The 24636-nt window shown below is 36.1% G+C and overlaps 2 protein-coding genes across 2 annotated transcripts in view; both read right to left on the reverse strand.

The window, feature by feature from the left end:
* Positions 1-8557, reverse strand: part of camk4 (calcium/calmodulin-dependent protein kinase IV) — a 61010-nt gene extending 52453 nt beyond the window's left edge. Inside the window, exons 1-2 of the mRNA XM_048189947.1 lie at positions 8306-8557; positions 8057-8203 (exon numbers count right to left, since the gene is read on the reverse strand). Of these exons, the coding sequence (XP_048045904.1) occupies positions 8057-8166 (110 nt within the window). The 5' untranslated portion in view covers positions 8167-8203; positions 8306-8557. The remainder of the gene's footprint in view (positions 1-8056; positions 8204-8305) is intronic.
* A 4332-nt stretch (positions 8558-12889) lies between these two features.
* wdr36 (WD repeat domain 36) overlaps positions 12890-24636 on the reverse strand; it is a 48707-nt gene continuing 36960 nt past the window's right edge. Inside the window, exons 15-23 of the mRNA XM_048189949.1 lie at positions 23506-23614; positions 23146-23225; positions 21468-21575; positions 20113-20210; positions 19883-20028; positions 19661-19777; positions 18636-18717; positions 18358-18545; positions 12890-13144 (exon numbers count right to left, since the gene is read on the reverse strand). Of these exons, the coding sequence (XP_048045906.1) occupies positions 12995-13144; positions 18358-18545; positions 18636-18717; positions 19661-19777; positions 19883-20028; positions 20113-20210; positions 21468-21575; positions 23146-23225; positions 23506-23614 (1078 nt within the window). The 3' untranslated portion in view covers positions 12890-12994. The remainder of the gene's footprint in view (positions 13145-18357; positions 18546-18635; positions 18718-19660; positions 19778-19882; positions 20029-20112; positions 20211-21467; positions 21576-23145; positions 23226-23505; positions 23615-24636) is intronic.

The raw sequence follows: 24636 nt of genomic DNA on the forward strand, positions 1-24636 counted from the left end.
TCAATTGCATTATGGCCTACAGGTGAATTTCAAATAAGTCCATGCAAAAGGTTTTTCAATCATAAAATATATTGTGTGAATTAATGTAATCTTGATCTAACGCTATAGTGCTCATAGCGTATAACTAATGTTTTGGATGTGGCTCTCTCATTGTAACCACATCCATCACATGGATTCTTAAGAGTAGCTGTCCTGTGCACTTAATGCACAGCTGAGTCAGTGTGGAAGTGTATGTTACACAAGCTGCTCCTGTTTCTGTTTTCTACTTTCCGAGCATTATATAATCACAGCAGAGACTGAGAGAGAGAGTGAGTGTGAGTGTGAGAGGGAGGAAGAGTAGCTCTCTGGGGAGTGTGGTAGGCTTCATTATTCAGCTCGCTCTGCTTTCTTCAGGACCTGGGCGGTTTGCATCTGGCCCCATTTACAAGAGTCCATCATCTATGCCCATGCACTCCAAAAGGATTGGCCAACTGTGAGCTGATAATGCTAATGTATGAACTTCTTAGACACCTCTATTCATGGCATTCTTTGCTTGACATCCATCTTAGAGCCTGATCTAAAGCATATATTACTAAAGGAATAGTTCACACTGAAATAAAAATTCTATTGTCATTTACTAACCCTCACATTATTCCAAACATATGCATTTCTTTATTCTGTCGCACACAAAATAAGATATTTATCTCAGTATTTTTTGTTTATAAAATGAATGCAAGTCAATGGGTTTCAATGTGGTCATTGTGATTTTGACAAGACAGGAAAACATTATTGAAAATTTAGTCCTAACCCTATCCCTTCCCCTAAACCTAACTCTACCCATAACTACCAAATCAGAGGGAAATGATAGGTGAATAACACTGATGTACCCAACCCTGGATGTAAGCATAAACTTGACATAAACTATAAACTTGTCCTTCAAATCTGATTGTGTGATTGGAATGTTGTTCCAGCATTAATAAAGGAACATGTTGTACTGTACTTAATCACGTACACTGTTGCAAATTGTAATGCAGTGTTGTTAAACTAAAATTTTAACTATTAAAGGTGCCATCGAACGTTTTTTTTTACAAGATGTAATATAAGTCTAAGGTGTCCCCTGAATGTGTCTGTGAAGTTTCAGCTCAAAATACCCCATAGATTTTTTTTTAATTCTTTTTTTTTAACTGCCTATTTTGGGGCATAATTAGAAATGTGCCGGTTCATGTTGCGGCCCCTTTAAATGCTCACGCTCCCCACCCACGGAGCTCGTGCTTGCCTTAAACAGTGCATAAACAAAGTTTACACTGCTAATATAACCCTCAAAATGGATCTTTACAAAGTGTTCGTCATGCATACTGCATGTATGCGTCGGATTATGTGAGTATTGTATTTATTTGGATGTTTACATTTGATTCTGAATGAGTCTGAGGCTGTGATCCGTGGCTAACGGCTAATGCTACACTGTTGGAGAGATTTATAAAGAAGTTGTGTTTATGAATTATACAGACTGCAAGTGTTTAAAAATGAAAAAAGCGACGGCTCTTGTCTCTGTGAATACAATAAGAAACAATGGTAACTTTAACCACATTTAACAGTAACTTACATTAGCAACATGCTAACGAAACATTTAGAAAGACAATTTACAAATATCACTAAAAATATCATGTTATCATGGATCATGTCAGTTATTATCGCTCCATCTGCCATTTTTCGCTATTGTTCTTGCTTGCTTACCTAGTCTGATGATTCAGCTGTGCACATCCAGGCGTCCTGCCCTTGTCTAATGCTTTGAACATGAGCTGGCATATGCAAATATTGGGGGCGTACACCCCGACTGTTACGTAACAGTCGGTGTTATGTTGAGATTCGCCTGTTCTTCGGAGGTCTTTTAAACAAATGAGATTTATATAAGAAGGAGGAAACAATGGAGTTTGAGACTCACTATATGTCATTTCCATGTACTGAACTCTTGTTATTTAACTATGCCAATATAAATTCAATTTTTAATTCTAGGGCACCTTTTAAAATAGTTTTTGGCAATTGAAATAAAATAAGTTTTCTAAAACTAAAAGTGAAAAAAATAATACAAGCTATACAGAAAATATATATATTTTTTAAAAATAATAATAATGATAAAGCACATAGAAAAATTACTAAAACTTACAAACTAAAATTAAAAGGAATAAATATTTGTTTAGCACATTCAAAATACTAATAAATACTGTCATAGTATATAAATAATACTAAAATAATACTGGTTCAATGATTTTGTTTTGGACCGCACTGACTTTCATTATATAGACCAAAATAGTGTAAACATTTTTTTAAATATATTTTTTTATGTTTCAAATTTTTATTTTTAGCTGATCTATCCCTTTAACATCCCTATTGCTTATACTTAGGGCTACAGATTTAAAAAAAATAAATAAAACCATAACCCTAAGTCCACAATTATTTATGCAAAATGTTTAAGATCAGACTTACAGTTTTCACCTAGCAGATCATAAAAAAAAAAAAGAAAAAGAAAAAGAAAAAAACCAATCCAATTACATGGATGAAGGGACCACCCGGGCCACATATAGAGACCAGAATATCACAAAGATTTGGAGTGGGCCCTTTAGACCAGTAAACTAACTATAATATGCTAGCATCGCTCTAACAACCATCCAGAACACCCTAACAACCACACAGAAATTGCTAAAAACACACATAATACCTCAGCAATAGCATACACATACAAAAAGTCCTAAAAAGAACCATGGTGCTATGGTATTCTCAGAAGTACCTGTACTACCATGTTACTAGCAATCCCCTGGAAACCACTAGCATCTTGGCAGTGATTTTTGCACAGGCAAGAACCACTCGCATTTTTCCAGAAAATTTAAAAATCTGGGTTCATTTGTAATGTTGTGCCTCAGCGCTGTCCGGTAAGTAATCACATCAACAGATATATTACCCCCGTCAGCACAGATGCATGATTCTTTTATTCCAAGATTAATTGCATTAACTGAATTTATCTTTAAGTGCCTGGAGATAAGCATCACGCTCAGCTGTGCGGATGGCAAAATTCATTTGTCTTGCTTCCGCAAGCTGTACCAGCTCCATATACGGGTGTTGTGCTGTAATACGTTCATGAGCTGGGTTTCCGTTCCTCAAATTAGACACCTTGATTGCAATTGCTCAGCATCTGCCATGAAACCTCACAGGAGCTTTATAATTAGGCCTTATTCATTTTCACCCAAATGTAATTTTTACTTTCTGAAAAACAAAACAATATTTTTGTAGCATACATTTTTTAATTCAGTGGAAGAATATTGTTTTACTATACAACATGTCCAAGGCATTTATATATTCATGCTCCCTTAAAGGATTAGTTCACTTTCAAATGAAAATTACCCCCAGCTTTACTCACCCTCAAGCCATACTAGGTGTATATATGACTTTCTTCTTTCTGATGAACACAATCGGAGTTATATTAATAAATATCCTGATCCAAGCTTTATAATGGCAGTGAACGGGACCAACAAGTTTGAAATTCAAGAAAGTGCATTCATCCATCATAAATGTACTCCACACAGCTCTGGGGGGTTATAAAGGCCTTCTGAAGAGAAGCGATGCGTTTGTGTAAGAAAAATATCCACATTTAACAAGTTATAAAGTAAAATGCCTAGCTTCTGCCAGACCGCCTTCTGTATTCAACTTATGAAGAAAGTGTAACGCCTCTCGCAGTTCAAGCTGCTTATGCTACGTCCTACACCTTCCGTATTCAAATTATGAAAAAAGCGTAACTAACGTAACGTCAGTTATGCTTTTTCTGTAAGTTTAATACGGAAGGTGGTCTGGCGGAAGCTAGATATTTTACTTCATAAGTTGTTAAATATGTATATTTTTCTAACAAAAATGCATTGCTTTGCTTCAGAAGGCCTTTATTATAACCCCCCTGACCCATGTGGAGTATGTTTATGATGGATGGATGCACTTTCTTGAGCTTCACCTCGTTGGTCCTGTTCATTTATTAAAGGTGCCATCGAACGTTTTTTTACAAGATGTAATAAAAGTCTAAGGTGTCCCCTGAATGTGTCTGTGAAGTTTCAGCTCAAAATACCCCATAGATTTTTTTTAATTAATTTTTTTGGGGCATAATTAGAAATGCGCCGGTTCATGTTGCGGCCCCTTTAAATGCTCATGCTCCCTGCCCATGGAGCTCGCGCTTGCCTTAAACAGTGCATAAACAAAGTTTACACTGCTAATATAACCCTCAAAATGGATCTTTACAAGATGTTCATCATGCATACCGCATACATGCGTCGGATTATGTGAGTATTGTATTTATTTGGATGTTTACATTTGATTCTGAATGCATTTGCGGCTGTGATCCGTGGCTAATGGCTAATGCTACACTGTTGGAGAGATTTATAAAGAATGAAGTTGTGTTTATGCATTATACAGACTGCAAGTGTTTAACAATGAAAATAATGATGGCTCTTGTCTCCGTGAATACAATAAGAAACAATGGTAACTTTAACCACATTTAATAGTACATTAGCAACATGCTAACGAAACATTTAGAAAGACAATTTACAAATATCACTAAAAATATCATGTTATCATGGATCATGTCAGTTATTATCGCTCTATCTGCCATTTTTCGCTATTGTTCTTGCTTGCTTACCTAGTCTGATGATTCAGCTGTGCACAGATCCAGACGTCCTGCCCTTTGAACAGGAGCTGGCATATGCAAATATTGGGGGCGTACACCCAGACTGTTACGTAACAGTCGGTGTTATGTTGAGATTCGCTTGTTCCTCTGAGGTCTTTTAAACAAATGAGATTTATATAAGAAGGAGGTATAAGAAGGAGGAAAACAATGGAGTTTGAGACTCACTGTATGTCATTTCCATGTACTGAAATCTTGTTATTTAACTATGCCAATACAAATTCAATTTTTAATTCTAGGGCTTTAATATAACTCCGATTGTGTTCATCAGACAGAGGAAAGTCATATACACCTAGGATGGCTTGAGGGTGAGTGAAGCTAATCCTTTAAGGGAAATAAGCATCCATTTCCTGTTGGACTGTGGCCCGTGTCTCTCCAAGTGTCTAGAAAGTGCAGACTGGCTGATATAGTAGTGTGGGGCAGCCATTGTTACGGAGAGACAAACAATTTATGGGCATTCAGCAACAATTCATGGCCCACCCATCACAGATCGATGAATGTTCCCCCTCCTACGCACTGTGCTGTGCCCAGTCCAGAGAGGCTGAAACACCACATTCTGATTATCTAAGACAATTTGGGTTCAGCACAAACACAGTTATATTTCCAATATTTAAAAAAATAAATTGAAAAATTCAAAATACCATGGTATCCATAATGATACTGCTATTTAAACCTGTTTGCAAAAAAAGTACCATGATGTTAGCATGATTTTTTTTTTTTTTTTTTTTTTTACACCATGGTAATATTATTGCTTTCTTAGATGCAGATTGTGGAGTATCATGTAAATACCATGGTACATGAAGTAACACTTTTCCAATTGTTTTTACAAAATATATAAATAAACATAAATGAGTATTACTCAAATAAAAAAAAAATCAACTGCCTAATATCTTGAATGAATTTATTTCAATAAAAAACAGTTGGTAAGGAAGCAAGTGGTTTCTACATCTTGTCCTAGATTGCCTGCCAAACAAACTGCACTATGAAGTTCAGCTGATTTAATGATACTGCCAAATGTTTCAGACTCAGTGTCCTGGAAACACTTTGTACTTTGAGGATGTCCTAACCTAGTATTGCCTGGAGACAAATGAATAGGTGGCAATGTAAACACCACTCAGGTTTAGACTAATGACTCCTGTCTTAGACTAATGAGTCGTTTTTCTAATGATGTACCTTTCCCATGAGTCTCATTGAAATATTTCAACAGACTGCAAATGTCTGCCTCATGTATATGAATTCATGATGATGACCAATTAAAGGTACAATATGTAATAATTTTGTCTGCTAGAGGTCGCTAGAGCCCTATTCAAAACAAAGGCGTAGCTTGATGACGCCAAGTTTTAGAGTGGAATCTTGGGACATGTGGTCTCCATCTCAACGGACGGTGCAAAAGAATAGGGATTGGAGTTGAGAAGAAATCATGTTCATGGGATTATTAACATTACTGTAGTATGAAGCAGAGCAGGACCGAGTGTTGTGGGAGCTGAACGAGGCCGCTGGAGCGATTGCACAACACACACCTCACGAGCAGCTGAACTTTTATTATGCCACAGTCACCGGCGCTGCTTCAACTTTTCCGGTCATGAGTATGAGGTAACACAGCTGTTTATCATATTATATACATTTGAGAGTGTTGAAATGATGTTATAACGTTACTCTGTGCGTTCGCTTGGTGGCTGCTGTGAGACACTGTTACACACTGCAGTAAGCTAGATCGATTTTAGAATATCATATTAAATATTGGATGTCTTGTGTTGATAAATGGCATGCAATTAATTTTAAAACGTATTGTATGATGGAGAAAATGCTGTATTACTTTTACTAAAAATAAAGCTGCATCTGATTATGCTATGTTAGCTACTTCACAAAATAGTGTTTTTCTCTGAGGCATGGTAAAGCATGGTACTTGAAAAAAATCAAGAAAATTGATTTAAACAATAAGACTAAACATGTTGAGCTACATAACAATTCATTTTCTGTTCATAAATATATCAAAACAGTTGTTCCCTTGTCTATTAAAACGTATAATATATTAAAGCGTCTTTGGTGTTTCCATGGTTTCTACAAAATAAAACCGGAAACCGAGGGTAACGCGGGTATGACGCCGTTGACAGGCGACTCCTCACACGTCCCGGAGCCTTGGTTAAAATTAAAATTTTCTCACAATTTACAAATAGTTGGAAACATTTGGGATATTTTACGTAATCAAGTGAACAAAATATATAACACTGGCCTAATGGTTTTTAGATATTTTACTGCAAAAATATTACATATTGCACCTTTAATGCCCTTCATGAAAGAATTTGTGTTAAATCCAACTTTCCAAAATATTTAGATCTCTACATAAAATACAGAGAAGAGCAAAAGCCTGACACCACTTTAATCTGAATCTAATTCTACAGTAATATGACTGGAATATGTTTTATGATACTCCTGTAGAATCAGAATTTTGTATTCCAATTTTTAATACCACTTTTCATGAAAAAGGCACAAATTTTGTCCCAAATTGGTGATGCTTTTTTTTAAGTCAAATTTTATAAAACTTAATAATAATAATATAAGGTTAAAAAAAAATAAAAAAAAAAAAATAAATAAAATAAGTGTATCAAATACATAAACCAACATTTCCAAACTAGCTGACCGCTACTAAATGACAGCAAAAATTTGGTTACATTCCTGATTTAAAAAAAACACAAATCCCACGTTCTTTGGAGTGAGAACTTTTATGTTATATGTCTTGTCAAGTTTTACCAAATTTTGTTTTATTGACTGTATTCGTCAAGCTCAACCCTGTTACCAAAATTACAGTACTGCAAGAAAGATAAGCAAATTAATATTCATATTTAATTTAAGGGGAAGTGTATCAGTAGGCTACCTATAAACATTATAAACATTATAGGTGTATCAATGCCTATATTTAAAAATGACAGGTACATTTCAGCTAAATTCTATTTTCACAAATATGGTACAATAAATACACATATGCCACATTCTTTAGATAGATTAGATACTGGTCTTATTTGCAACAAGAAATGTTACGCACATTTCAGTGTTGACTGCGTTTGTCAAGCTCAATATTGTTACCAAGATTAAAATTATCAAAATAATACTTCGTCAAAATAACCAGTATTTATTAGAAATATAAGTTCGTTAATAATATAAACCAACATATGGTCCCACACCAGCCAGCCGCAACAGAGTGAGAGCTTAATTTAGGCTAAATCTGTTAAATATTCTGGTAGCCTATATTTTGTTAGGGATCAAAGCAGTGAATGTTGTCTTTGAAAAGATGCTTATTTTCAGAGATGCCACATCTACCCCCAAAACTCATCTGCACATTGCTGCTGCACTTCCACTTACCGTCCCAATTCAGACTCCAGCTCATAGAAGTCCGCCAGCGTCTCTTTCTTGGATCCATCGATCCAGTATTCAGGAGCGGCTCTAGAGGCGGGCATCGTCACTTTCAGCATCCCCTGCGCTTCAGTTCACTATCAGCGGAGCGCCGATCTGTACAGAAACAACAACATCAAGGAATGGCGTGGGAAAAGCGGACACACAATCTAGAGAGGGAAATTTATATACATCATTTTCGAAAGTGTTTCACATTACCTGTAATGTTTGTTGGTGATGTACGCTGAGTGGCCGTGAATGTGTAGCGTCAGTTGATCGCGGTTGTCATGTCGCTCTCTGAACGAGGCGCGCGGCTTCCACTGGGTCTTACTGTCGCCTATGTAGGGCGCTGAGTATGTGTGTGTGCGTGCGCGCGCGCGCTTGTGATTTACCTGGATTCAATGGACGTCACATATTACATAACACTACTCCGGTATATTTTTGGAAGATGCATTACAATATCATTATGGCAAATGATAGTTCGATTTAACAACGTTCTGACTATATAATGAATAACTTTAATATAGCTGGATGAATCTCTGTCATGAAATGTCGAAGTTAAATTTCATTCAAAACTTTGAATTATGAGTTGACCTCTCTAATTAAGGTTTTAAAAAGTAGTCAAAAACAAAATGTTCCTGAAATGTAGGCTACGCAAGTATATTCTTTTTTTTTTTTTTTTTTTTTTCTTTCTTCCTCGAGGGCGCTAAATATATCCACCTTATTCCTGACTAGCCTACTGCGTTTTGAACAAGCGGCAACCTCCCCCTTTCTCTCGTGAAGCCAATACGGAAGTAACTTAAACTGCGATTCATCGACTGGCCGCTAGGGACAGGCTCCAAAAGAGAGCAGAATCTCATAGAGTCCCATGTTAAATTGGCCAAGTTTATAGCAGAAAAAAACATGTTTACAAGTTGGTTCAAATTGTGGTTTTGGTCTATACTGCTATTTTTGCCCTTCATGACAACTCTGAGGGGGGTGAATTTTTTTATAACTTATCCGTTTAAATTATATTAAGCCTTAAAGTTCTGCATAATTAAGGGCGTGGTCACTTGAGTGACAGGTAGATTGCGCTGCTGTCTGAGCCGTCATGTTACCTCAGCTGCCGCTGAATTTGGCATCTCAGCCGTTTTTGTGCTTTTTTCTCGATTATTTTATACAATTATAAAATATGGCTTGCTGCATAATACTGATGTGTGTCTGTGTAGATGCGCATGCATGGGGAACAGACAGAACACACGTTGTCGGATCGTGGCATTGGCTCAGGCTGAAAGTTTTGATTATGAGATTTACTACAATGACAATGGCGGGAGGATATCAAAATCCGACAGCACTGCTTGGATATTATAACTAAAACTGCTGCACTATTTTGAAAAAAATATACTTTGGACACGGTCTCATTTGTTTGTTAGATACGATCGTATACAGTTTTATAACATAAAGGCTGCTCAGATTGCATCCTTTCTTGAAGAACGATGACAGAGAGCAGATCATTCAGAAGAAATGTGAAATGTTTTTTTTGTTTTGCAATGGACACTCATATTTTACCCAAGTGCCACGGATTGGATTCATCTCGCGATCTCTATTTCATTATTAAGCTATGGTATGAAGTCCCATTTGATTTTCCATGTTGTTATTTGCACAACCAACACTACTGGTGTTGGAGCATCTATATCTTAAAAAACACTGTAGATTGACAGTAAACCTTTATAACTTTCTGATGATAAAACTTATCTTCATTAATATTTTAGATCGTATCTAAGATAGATAGATAGCTCCTTTGCTGCTAACATGGTCGTGTCGAGCTAGGCGGGCGTGGTTACAGCAACCAGTCATATCAGCTCAAACCACCTCCCCGCCTCTTTGCCCATTTTCAGTTATCCGGGAGTGACGTGCGGTGACGCGCAGCTAAGATGGCCGCGGCCTCATTTAGGCTTCAAAACTGCTGTTCAGAACTCTATGGGTTACGTCACGGACGCTACGTCCATATTTTTTTACAGTCTATGGTTTTGAAATATGGGTGGAACTTCCGGTTTGGGGAACTTCCATTTAAAAAGACTGAAACGAATCGTTTCAAATCATAAGGTTGCCTACAAATAAAGCTTATCCGTCAGTTTGACTGAATGAGCTGTCAAATTTTCTTTCATGATTTCTTTTCAGACATCATGAGAATAACGTAACACCACCGTGTCCTAACCAGACGCGACGCGACGCCGCGACACGCAATAAAAGGTATCTTAAGGTATCCTAATGTGAGTTTGAATATCATTCTGTGTTCCCAGCTTTTTAGCTGTAATGAAAACAACACTAATTCACCTCAGATCTTGAAAATAAATAAATGTGCACAAGAACTCAATGCGAACAAACAAGTGTATTCTATGACAAAAATTGGTTGAGTCACACTGTATGTACTTTAAATAATGTTTAAATGGTGTAATCTTTATGAATTTTAACGTAGGCTACTTGCCCATTTCATTGTCTGCTGTGCTCTTGCCGATAGAACCCGCCCACACTCTCTTCTGATTGGCTGTGGATTTTGATTGATTTTATCGCTTCTCATTTTCGCGTCTAGTGTGGACAGTCCCATTTGGAATCGTATCGCATCGCATGGTTAGGACACAGTGTTAGTATTTTAAGGTTACATGTTATAAGAATATCTATGGCAAGAGCTCTTTTTAGTCGCCACTTTCTATCCTCGTAATTCATTTAATTTGTCCCTTTGCCTTCCGTTGTAACAGTATGAAAAAGGACAACATATACTGCACATTTGTGTTCTGTTCTCCCGATATAATTTACGATATATCCCATTAATAATTCACTGGAATACAGGAAGAATCTCTCGTTTTTCTCGTCAAATCCTCACATCTCTTTCCAGGTTAGTTTTCACAGGTAAATACAATTTATTATCTATAAAAATGACGGAAATCACTTTGAAATAGTATCACGCAATGCTGAAGTTCATGAACATTTTTTATTAAGGCAACGTACATTACATAATACAAATATCACTAATAGTTTTATTAACCCGTCCACGGAAAGAATCGCGCTTTTTTCAGTCTGTTTAAAGTACCTTGTTGATGATTTTACACTTTTAAATGTCCTCTCAGTGTTCGTTGGTTGAAGGGTGAGTCGAATAATGTCATCTCATTGTACCCAGTTAAAAAAAAAAACGTATTATTGTGTTCATAGAGCGAGCCTTTCACTGATTGGTGTAACTTCCGTTAAGCTGTAAACAAAGTCCCTTTAAGAGTCTTTGGTTACACCCATAATTCGCGCAAAGCGTCGTGGGGCGTATGAATGAGGTGGATACGCTCGCAAAGACCGCTGAGTAACCATAGCAACAGTGCACTCCAAGACGCGTTCATCGATAATGTGTAAAAACCTATAGTATAACAATAAAACATATTATATTCATGTACAATTAAATTCAGATTCAAGTTGTGTCAGGATTTTGTATTCCAATTTTTTTGATATAGCATCTTTCCATGAAAAACTTACATTTGTGTCCCATTGTCCCAAATTGGTGATGCAGATTTGGATAAAACTTTTAGTGCTGACTACATTGGTCTGGCTCAATTCTGTTACCAAAATTATTTTATAAAAGTATAAGCAAAGTATTTAAAATATATATATATATATATTTAATATAAGGTAAAAATAAGTTTATCAAATGCCTATAAATCAACATTCCCAATAGTTGACAGCTACTAAGTGACAGCAAAATTTCGTCTTGTCAGACACCTTCCCCATGGGTTAGTACGGAATGTATATCAATAAAGTACTGCCATTATTTATCACTTTATCACATAAATTAATAATAAAAAATACAAGCCATAAAAGCCTTGAAATTTACTGTCAAATTTCAGTAAAATGCATACACTGCCCAATTAATAAATTACATTTTGCATCAATTAAACAATCTCATTAATGTAAATAATAATAATTATAATTTAATTTTGGACAAAATGTACATTATAGCAAGATTTATTGTTGTTAATTTTTTGTTATTAATAATTTTTTAATAGTGTCTGGCAGAATGATTTACATTATTGTTTTATGTTATTACCAGTTTTTATGTATGGCTTGAATATGACAATCTTCAAAAACCCCAATACTTGTTAGATTATTAAAGTATCATATGGCATAACAATCTGATCCCAAGTACTTTTTTGAAAGTGCTGTTTAAAGTTATTCTGAAAAACCAGAATGTTTTATTAAAACATTTACCCCAGACCACTGAAGCATGTACATTTACTTCAGTATTCTTTCGTTTGACAGCAATCCCCTTTACCGACTTTGACTTAATGTGCATTATTGAGGATCTTTTTCTTAAATTTTTCAAATATGCCACTGTCAGTGACAATTTTAATGTGCTATGAGGAAGAAATCACCCACACGGAGTCCAAATCTGTACTGGCCTGCATGACTGGTCATCCTTTAAAGCTCAAGCAGTGCAGGAGTGTTCTGGGCTCCCACACAGAGAGACCCATCTGTTCAGTATCTGCTCAACACAAAACAACCACAATCCCAGCTAACCACCAGCATCACTCTCATCTCACACATTCACTTCCTTGCTGTTCAGTCATACAAAATGAGAAAAACTGGAAGATGATATAGGATTCTTTTGGACGTAGGTGTGTGCATATGTATGGCAGATATATTATGTAGGGTATTGTATTCAGACAATTAAACAGGTCACTGCTTTACATGACAAAATTAAAGGCTTGGTTTGATATTTTGTCATCCATTCAAGACCCACTGTGTAACATTTGAGTGCAATGACAATAGCAGACAAATCACATATAGATTTTGAATACTTTTAATATGTATTAGCAAAATAGGGCATGGACATTTAGTCTGATACAAACATTCAACAACATTCTCAGAAATGCATTGGAGAAAGGTGCTTTACAATAGTGCACTCTTGATATAAGACAACAGACAAATGTTCTGGTTTAAGAGCGTCTGCATGGACATCCACATCTTCTCCAGGTTCGCAGACACGCTCTCTGCCTCCTTCATCAGTTCGGGCTGGTCTGCGATGAACCGAAGATGGAGCTGACACAGAAAGACAGCATTGTGAGAAATAATAATTAAAAAAAAGTCAAAGTCAAACCAAATTGTTGAATTACTAGGTGTTGTTTAGATGTAATTAAAATGATTTTATATAAAGTGACTACTTTTAGTAGTATTTATAGTGCAGAAACAAGGGAGACAGTCTGTGCAATGTGCTGAACTATAAACCATAATGGGAAATATTTTCATATTCATTTGCTGCCATCTGCTGTTTAAAAACCAAACAAATCCAGTGGGTCCTATCCAGCAACATTACAACTTTCATGCATAAATTAATTTTTCTATGAATGTAAAAATGTGACAAAATCATAACCGTTGTTGTCGAAGCCCTTTTATAAAATGTAAGAAATTAGAATTTGTTAATGTTATAAAAGTTCATTTAATATTTATATTGTATAAATACATAAAAGATCACACTGTACATTTTTATTAACGTTAATTGATGCTACAATAATATAAACACAGATGAGCCAAAACATTATGACCTGTCACAGGTGAAGTGAATTTCGTTTATCATCTCCTAACAAGGACTGGTCTGGGTAGATTAGATAGTAAGGCAAACAACCAGTTTACGTTATCACCATACTGGATCCAGGAGAATTGGGCAGGAATAAAGATCTGAGTGACTCTGACAAGGCCAAATTGTTATGGCAAGGCAACTGGGTCAGAGTATCTCAAGGCTTGTGGGTTGCTCCCGGTCAGCAGTGGTCAGAGGAGGCACAAACCACAAACCGGCGACAAGGTGTTTGGTGCCCAAGGCTCATCGCTGCATGAGGACAAATAAGGCTATCCCCTCTGGTCCGAGCCAACAGAAAGTCTACTGTGGCTCACAAAATTTTAATGATGCTTATGGGAGGAATGTGTCACAACACACAGTGCATCGCACTCTGCTGCGTATGTGGCTGCGTAGCCGCAGACCAATCAGAGTGCCTGTAATGACCTCTGTCCACCATTGAAAGCGCCTACAATGGACACACAAGCGTCGGAGCTGGAACTTGGAGTAGTGAAAGAAGGTGGTTGGTCTGATAAGTCCCGTTTTCTTTTACATCACATGGATGGCCGTGTACACGTGCACAGTTTACCTGGAGAAGTGATCAGTGCTTAATTTGTCAATTATGAGTCACTGGAACAAGGGGGTGGGGTGAGAGGAGTGACGGATCATATGCACAATCTCAGTCGGGCTTCCATCCAACTATTTTGATGTGCATGTTGAAAATGCACATAAGAAATCTTAAATGAAAACTGACATTGTGTTCAAATGCATGTTAAAGTGATGGAAACAGTTTATTCTCATACTGATGATGTGTTGTGACCATCTGTGCTTCTAAAACATCATGGCATTTAGAATTAAGCCCAACAAAAGGTCTGACCAACATAGCCCTTGACATTCCTATGGAATTCGGAAGTTTAAACTCTAGTCATTTTGCAAAGATTTAAAGAGGCGAAAATGTGAATAATATCCATAGCAACTTGCATGTATACGTTTCAGAAACCGCTTTCCACAAAACAGAAGTGTAGCGAAGTTTATAAATATTCCCTATATGTTGCTTGTCATGTGTTGGAAATATGAATAGCAGTCAAATCCAGTAAATCACTGGTGCCACAACACAAATTAAGATATTTTTGATGAAATCCGAGAATGTTTATTGCATTGTTTTCTATGGGGATAAAAAAATCTTTCTTGGAGTTCATCAAAAATATCTTAATTTGCAGAGGTGTAAAGTACTTGAGTAATTGTAATTAGTTACTGTACTTAAGTATCTTTTTGGCTACTTTGTTGTTGTACTGAGTATCAAAGATATTGGCAACTTTTAAAGTGTTAGTTCACCCAAAAATGAAAATTCTGTCATTTATTACTTACCCTCATGCCGTTCCACACCCGTAAGACCTTTGTTAATCTTCGGAACACAAATTAAGATATTTTAGTTGAAATCCGATGGCTCCGTGAGGCCTCCATAGGGAACAATGACACTTCCTCTCTCAAGATCCATTAATGTACTAAAAACATATTTAAATCGGTTCATGTGAGTACAGTGGTTCTATATTAATATTATAAAGTGTTATATTATTAATATTTTTGGTGCGCCAAAAAAACAAAACAAAATAATGACTTATTTAGAGATGGCTGATTTCAAAACACTGCTCATTTCAAAACAGGAAGATTCGGAGCACAAATGAATCAGTGTATCGAATCATGATTCAGATCGTGTGTCAAACTGCCAACGGCTGAAATCACGTGACTTTGGCGCTCCGAACAGCAGATTCGATACACTGATTCATTTATGTTCTTCCTGAAGCAGTGTTTTGAAATCGGCCATCACTAAATAAGTCTTTTTTTTGGCGCACCAAAAATATTCTCGTCGCTTTATAATATTAATATTGAACCACTGTACTCGCTTGAACCGATTTAAATATGTTTTTAGTACATTTATGGATCTTGAGGGAGGAAGTGTCATTGCTCCCTATGGAGGCCTCACGGAGCCATCGGATTTCAACAAAAATATCTTAATTTGTGTTCCGAAGATTAACGAAGGTCTTACGGGTGTGGAACGGCATGAGGGTAAGTAATAAATGACATTATTTTCATTTTTGGGTGAACTAACCCTTTAATCTCTACTTGACTACATTTTTGAGCAAGAAAATGTACTTTTTACCCTCTACATTTGAGATGAGTAATGCAATTACAAATTTTTCATGGCAGACAGCTTTTTCTGCAGCAGTCTGTTTTTGAAATAAAGAAGCGATATCGCCATCTAAGGGCATTGAAGGTACTATATCTTGTGCATTTTGCCTTCACTCCCCCAAAACTTGTCAGGCTACTTTACGTGAATGTGAGTGCATTAGCAGGTAGTTGCTGATCGCAGGCGTTTGATTTATTAGATGAGGAAATGACTGCAGCTGGTGATGAGGCTAAAACCAGCACATACAGTAGACTTTGACTATTTGTTTTTACTTAGCATTGTTTTATCCGCTATATTGACAAGGTTTTAAAAGATATTGGTTTACTTATGGCCTTTTTGTGCACTTGAGCTCAACTGAGACTTGAGAGTTTGTAGACGTTTAAAAGGTTGTTGTGTCGACCTTGATTTATTGCAACATTGAGGTGTTCAGTTTTATTTTGATTTTAGAAAATAAACTTGATTTCTCATCTTACAAATCAATTGTTTCTTATTTTCACTGGCATGTCTCTCAGGTGTCAAGGACTAGTGCATCTTTGAGCCTACAATATACTTAAATACTGTTAAAATCAGATACTTTAAGACTTTTGCTCAAGTCGAATTGGAATTGATTACTTATAACTTGTAGTGGAGTCATTTTCGATGTAAGGTATCAGTACTTTTACTCAAGTATGGTTTTCAGGTACTCTTTACACCTGTTAATTTGTGTTCCAAAGATGAACGAATGTCTTATGGGTTTGGAATGACATGAGGGTGAGTACTTAATGACAGAAATTTCATTTTTGGATGAACTAACCCTTTAACATAGCAAATTATTAACAACATTATCATTACTACACTTAATTATCCTGAACATATGTACACAGAACAAAACATAAGCATCTTTCAGTGGTGTATGAGATGGGCGATACTCCAAATGAAGTGCCGGATCAGATTTCAGAGGCTTGTTCCAGCACTGGAAATAGGGGTGGGATGGTTCGCTATTAAAAAAAAAAAAAAAAAAAAAAAAAAAAAATCGAACCGTTCGGTTCTCCACCCACGGTTCAGCACACGCTTACACCGTGGTTCATCCCAAATCTGATGACGCATCTATAATATGTTTTGTTGAAAACAATGTGCAAAACAGACAGACGAATTCGGCTGATGCATGTTTCAGTCGATAGATATGCATTCTAGTTTCCCAATACGTTACAACAGTGATGATCAAAAGAACATGGACAAAAGTGTCACTCGTTGTAAACAAATGTTCAATGACGTGTTTCTATGACCAGTCATTTACGCCGTCATCACCCGGGTGTTGATAGTGCGCAACATTACTATCCATGTTTAAAATTCATTTAAAACAAAGACAAAAAACTCATTACACAACGACAAGCTGGTGGAGGGAGTGTGATGCTCTGGGCAACGTTCTGCTGGGAAACACTGGGTCCGGCCATTTATGTGGATGTAAATTTGACCTAAACGTTGTTGCAAACTAAACATTGTTGCAGGTACTTCCTTTTATGACAATGGTGTTCCCTGATGGCACTGGCCTCTTTCAGCAGGATAATGCACCCTGCCACACTGTATACATATATTCAGGAATGGTTTGAGGAACATGTTAAAGAGTTCAAGGTGTTGCCCTGGCCTCTAAATTCCCCAGATCTCAATCCAAATGAGCATCTTTGGGATGTGCTGGACCAATAAGTTCAATCCATGGTGGCTCCACCTCACAACCTACATGACTTAAAAGATCTGCAGCTAACGTCTTGGTACCAGATAACAAAGGACCCCTTTAGGGGTTTCATACAGTCCATGCCTCGGCAGGTCGGCGCTGTTTTGGCAGCACGTAGAAGACCAACAGCATATTTGTCAGGTGGTCATAATGTTTTGGCATCATTATGCTTATTATGATGAAGATTATTATGTTTATGTCATATTAAATATTGCGAAACAATGTATTTATATTCGGGCTGTCGATTTAACATGTTAATTTAATTAAAGGTGTTTATAACAGTAAGAAGAAGTGAGGGTACACCACAGATTAAAATATAGAAGTGCCAGTACTTCCGGGACAGCCCACTTCAAGCACTGTATACATGTCAATACACACATCATGGTTGGCAAGTTTAAGTGTGGAGGAGTTTGTTTTCAATAGAATTATTGAGCCCTTCATTGTTTATAGCAAATTTTCTCTACCTCTGGAACTGGATTAAAAATAATTATTGATTAAAATAATTAAAATAATAAAATAATTTTTGAAAACCATTAATATACAACAATGTGGAACAGGATTTTATATCACTGACTGACTGTGGATGGGGGATTCCCAGCGTGATTAGAAAGAAACCGAAACCAAGCAACCAGCATTCATTGCTAGTTGGGCCAGAAACTAGCAAGTCCAACAAAAAAGTCTTATAGTTTTGTATTGGAACCTAAAGCCAAAGCTAATGTGGTAGGAAGTTTATATTTTAAAAAGTGTGTGTAATTGTATTGAAATCTAAGACAAAAAACAACAGCAGATGGCTTATATCGTACCTTGAGGAACAATGCAAGGTAAGCTTGAGCCAGGTCAAAATCTCTTTTGGACTGAAGAATGCTGCTGATCATCTTGAGGAAGCTCTGCATAACTCTGACATCTCCACCCATATCTGGAGACAGTGACCGAAGCTCTGTTTCAATGGCAGAGGGGCCCAACTCTCTCAACAGCTTCACTGGCTCCTCATCTATCATGAGAAAACAGATGATCAACACAGTGAATGTGTTGCAAATTCAACAGTACAGAATCATTTCAAATAACAGCATAAGGGACTTACATGAGTTGCTGTCTAAGGCATTCTCAAGCTGAAGGTAAAAGGTGGACTTCTGTGCCAACACTCCCAAGTTGACAACTTTAGACTAAGAAAAAAAACAAAAAAACATTTAAAATGTCAAATATGCATTTTATATAAATATACTAGTGCTGTCAAATCGATTAATTGCGATTAATCACATCTAACATAAAATTTTGTGTTTAATTAATACAAAATTGCCCGGCCAAAAAAAGGTCGCCGTTTGGATTTTAATAGGCAAATACTTAAGAATCTATGAATGGATCATTACTACAGTGATTATTATGTTTCTAGCATGTTATATGTTTGGCAACGGTTCTTTAAACCCTTAAAGATGGAGTGTGTAGCTTTTCATTTCTTAAACAACCATGTAGGAAGACACATCATGACCATATTCCAGGATGACAATGTCAAGATTCACCAGGGTTAAAATTGTGAAAGAATGGTTCAGAGAGCATGAAGAATCATTTTCACACATGAATTGGCACCTCTGAGTCCAGACCTTAATTTCATTGAAATTCTTTGAAACTTTACAGAGTGCTCACCTCTTGCATTGTCAATACAAGATCTTGACCAAAAATTGATGCACCTCTTGATGGAAATAACATCACAGCATTTATTTTCTTTGAGAGGTGCATCATTTTTTGGTCAAGATCTTGTATTGACAATGCAAGAGGTGAGCACTCTGTAGTTAATACTTTAACTAATGTTTAACTAATGAAACTTATAGTAAAGTGTTACCCTTTATGTTAGACGATTAATCGCAATTAATCGGTTTGACAGCCTTAAAATAAACATAATTCATATTATATTTATATATTACATATAGTTCATAATTGATATAGTTTCAACTTATTATAAATATTTTCCAGTCAATATTATACCTAAACTGAAAAGAAAAAATTGAAAACACCTGATTTATATGATATGTATAATCTTCACATTGATATATTTTCAACAACAATAAATACTATACCAAACTCAAGAGAGACACCATCAGGAGAGTTTACCTGGTCCTCTGAGGGTGTGATGGGTAGAGCAAACTGGGGCACCAGCCCTGGAATGGTGGGAATGAAGAAGGGTGCTGCTTTGGGTAATTTTGGAGGCTCTTTGGGTTTGTTCTTTTTCTGTAGATGATGATTTTTAAACATTTTAAGGGTTTATAGCGGCATATCAAATACACATAACACTTGAGCACTTTTGTTTTTTTGTCATTTTTACACACATAATACCTTGATGATATCCAGATGCAGCAGGTTCTTCCAGCGAGAGTCAGGAAGCAGTGAGAGTGTGACCAGATGTTCATCCAGCTGTGCTGGTGAAATGTACTCCGCCATCTCAGAGCTGTCAACATCTAAAACTTCCTCTTCTTCTGTTTCTGTTCACAAGCACAAATCAAAGGGATTTATTATCAAGTTAAATGATCTTAAAAAATATAATCATTATGATACTCTGGTTGCACCTTTGCTCGGGCAGGTGCCTGGCAGCATGATCACAGTCGGCTCATAGTCTGCAGGAAGAGGGCGCAATGACACCATACTGCACAGTGTGTTATTGGACCTAGAAAAGAAGCAGAACAATATTCCTTAGGTAATATACAATATTTCATAGAACAACTTCTTTGAACCATGATACTTGGGTCATGAGTGGCTATGTTTGGAATAGCACACTACCATACTATTAATTTGGTAACACTTTACAATAAGGTTCATTAGTTAACATCAGTTAACTACATTAGTTAACTTGAACTAATAATGAACTGCACTTATACAGCATTTATAAATCTTTATTAATGTTAATTTCAACATTTACTAATACATTATTAAAATCTTGTTAACATTATTAATGCACTGTGAACCAACATGAACAATAACAAACTGCATTTTCAATAACTAATGTTAACGAAGATTAGTAAATATAGTAACAGATATTGTTCATGGTTAGTTCATGTTAGTTAATACTTTAACTAATGTTTAACTAATGAACCTTATTGTCATAAATTTATTAATGTTATTAAGGTATTTTTTGTAGTGGTTAAGATATGTGGTTGAATTAAGAGATCAGTTGTCACTCTATATCTCCGACTAAAGTCTTAGTAAGATGATAAATACTTTGTTCTATGACCGAAGCTCTGTAGTTTTTATTGTGGGGGACAAAACATGCAATATATATGCAACGCAATACAATGTTGCTTGAGAGAAGTACAAAAAACATATCTAAAAAAAATATTTTATTATATTTAATATGCACATTTTAACATGATTGTTCTAAAAAAATTATGTATGGATAGTCAAGTAAACCTAAGTTGTTTCAGTCCAGTTATTATTTATCTTGAAATATTACTAACAATATAAATGTTATTCGTAAATTTACTTTATAAAAAAAAAAAAAAAAAAAAACTGTAAAAAGTTTACGGCAAAAAGACACGTGTACCGCATTTGCACTTACTAAAATGTATAAACTATCAATGTGATGAGAAAAGGCATGTCATAGATAGTGTACGACAGGTATTTCAGTAAAGTTTTGATATATTTTCTATACTACACATGTGTGTGTAACTAAAAAACTATTCCTTTAAAAATTTTTAATTCTTCAAATTTAAAGCCATTTATGCATTTAGCAGATTCATTTTGCAACCTCATGAACTCATAACCCGCAATGCCTTTTCACTGCTCAGTCAAGATGAATGATAAGATAATTGTGCTAATTGTTTACCAAAATTCAACCGCTCTAATCTTAATCTTATGTGTTCGAAATAACTAATTGAAAAAGTAAAAACAAGAGTTGACAGACAGTATCTGCAAGACAATCTCTTACCATAAATAAACACCTAGACCGTCAACGTGCGACGAAGCCAGGAAGTTCCCGGTAGGGGACATACTGAGACTGACGGCTGCCCCATCTACCAGGAAACAGTCGACCAAACTATGAAAGACAGCAAAAGAAAGTGGAAGGGTGTGAAAGTGTTAGAGGAAATCATTCACTCATTCAATTTTGCCAGAGGGGACTTCATCGGCTGGAGGAATCCCCGTTAGACAAACAAAAAATATCCGACATACTAAATGTCACTATGGCCATATCTATGAAAGATAATAATTATCTCTGAATTTGGTTTCACTGGTTACTTTGAAAAGTATCAGTGACTGACAGAAACAGAAAAGGTCATCACAAATATCTAACCAGTCAATAATATAGAAAGTGGAAAAGGTGTCACTGGACTGGCCTGGTCTTTCCCTCCTTCAAAAGGCTACTTTAGTGGTTTGTAGTAGAACGACAATGATGCAATCTCACTTACCACTCTAAGCATTACCTGTGACATACATGTTACAGGACACAAAAAATTTAGGTTTATGCCTGGGCTCGACAATTACTTTCAGGGCCAGGTTATCAAAAATGAAAAATCGAGAGGGAGCTTTCATTAGATCTTAGCACTTCCACTGTAAAGTAACATGTTAACAGACAACAACTAAACATCCCTATTGTTAAAATATTTAGAAGCATTCAATTGAAGCTTTTTAATGGTCTTGCCAAGGAACAATAAATACCTTCAAAAACAGTAGAATTCAATAAAATGTTTACAAACACTGTATACAGCATAACTATGCATTTTAGTTCCCCTTACTCCTCACTACAAATTGTTTACATTTAACAGTATTCAGAACAGGACGAAAAAACATGAGCATAAAACAAACATAAATTATAGTGGCATTTATTATAAACAAAAAAAGAAATAGGTTTATCATGTCCAATCCGTATGTACATTTTCTTACTATCTGAACAATCTGAGCTTGAAGCACCACCTTCATGGTTTCATGTATAATGACTTGCAAAGCCACTTTTATTATGTCTTTACTCATCAGCCACAATAATGTGGGTTAATGTCTTAGTAAGATGATAAATACTTGTTCTATGACCAAAGCTCTAGTTTTTATTGTGGGGGACAAAACATGCAATATATATGCAATGCAATACAATGATGCTTGAGAGAAGTAAAAAAAAAAACATTTCTAAAAAATTGTTTATCATATATGATATGCACATTTTTACATTATTGTTCTAAAAAAAATAATTATGGATAATCAAGTAAACCTAAGTTTCTTCAGTCCAGTAATTATTCATCTTGAAATATTACTAACAATATAATATTATTTATAAATATAATTTATAAAAAAAACTATACAATTTTACAGCAAAAAGACACATGTACCGCATTTGCAGTTACTAAAAAGTATAAACTATCAATCAATCTGATGAGAGAAGGTATGTCGTAGATAGTGTACAACGGGTATTTCAGCAAAGTTTTGATATATTTAGTATACTACACATCTATGTGTGTTTAACTAAAACTATTCCTTTAAAATTGTTTAATTCTTCAAATTTAAAGCCATTCATACATCAGCAGATTTAGTTTGCTGGTACAGCAATTTCATCTATTAATTGTAGAGCCCACTGGCTGCCAGTTGAAAAGCCTTGGTTTATGCTCTAAACTTTGTACCTGCCAGATGGAAGATCCCATGTTCTGATGGCGCAGTCCATAGACGCTGTAATCAGCCAACGTCCATCTGGACTAAATGTCTGAACAAAAAGCATAATGCACACTTCATAACTTAATTCACCCAAATATATCACTCAAAAACAAAAAGTCATCATTTACTCTCCTTCATGCAAAACACATACGACTTTCTGTTATACAGAACACATTACGAAAACTAATGGTAACCAGGACCTGTCAAGCTCCAACAATGACAAAAAATAACCACAATAGTAGTCTAAGAGTCATTCCAAATACAATTAATGGTTGAGAATAGCCAAAGACTAGTCCAATTTGAATTATGTAGTTGAAGCTGACGCTCACCATGTCGTTGATCTGCCCACGATGTCCAGAGAATCTACGAACAATCCTCCTGGTCTCCATGTCCAGAATGTGAATGGAAAAATCATCCAGAGCGATAGCAAGCATCCCACTGTTTGGAGAGATCAAGTATAAATCAACATCACTGTCATCCTAACTAGGTCTCTATGACATTGGTTAATAATAAAAAATAATCTGTACATATGTACAAGTAACGTGTAGTTGCTATAGTAATAAGTAAATTATGCATAATTACAGTCAGGTCCATAAATATTGGGACATCGACACAATTCTAATCTTTTTGGCTCCATACACCACCACAATGGATTTGAAATGAAACAAACAAGATGTGCTTTAACTGCAGACTTTTAGCTTTAATTTGAGGGTATTTACATCCAAATCAGGTGAACGGTGTAGGAATTACAACAGTTTGTTTGTATATGTGCCTCCCACTTTTTAAGGGACCAAAAATAATGGGACAAATTAAGAATCATAAATCAAACTTTCACTTTTTAATACTTGGTTGCAAATCCTTTGCAGTCAATTACAGCCTGAAGTCTGGAAGGCATAGACATCACCAGACGCTGGGTTTCCTCCCTGGTGATGCTCTGCCAGGCCTCTACTGCAACTGTCTTCAGTTCCTGCTTGTTATTAGGGCATTTTCCCTTCAGTTTTGTCTTCAGCAAGTGAAATGCATCAATCGGATTCAGGTCAGGTGATTGACTTGGCCATTGCATAACATTCCACTTCTTTCCCTTAAAAAACTCTTTGGTTGCTTTCGCAGTATGCTTCGGGTCATTGTCCATCTGCACTGTGAAGCGCCGTCCAATGAGTTCTGAAGCATTTGGCTGAATATGAGCAGATAATATTGCCCGAAACACTTCAGAATTCATCATGCTGCTTTTGTCAGCAGTCACATCATCAATAAATACAAGAGAACCAGTTCCATTGGCAGCCATACATGCCCATGCCATGACACTACATGCTTCACTGATGAGGTGGTATGCTTTGGATCATGAGCAGTTCCTTTCCTTCTCCATACTCTTCTCTTCCCATCACTCTGGTACAAGTTGATCTTAGTCTCATCTGTCCATAGGATGTTGTTCCAGAACTGTGAAGGCTTTTTTAGATGTT

The sequence above is a fragment of the Megalobrama amblycephala genome, linkage group LG4, assembly GCF_018812025.1.
Source record: "Megalobrama amblycephala isolate DHTTF-2021 linkage group LG4, ASM1881202v1, whole genome shotgun sequence".
Classification (NCBI taxonomy): Eukaryota; Metazoa; Chordata; class Actinopteri; order Cypriniformes; family Xenocyprididae; genus Megalobrama; species Megalobrama amblycephala.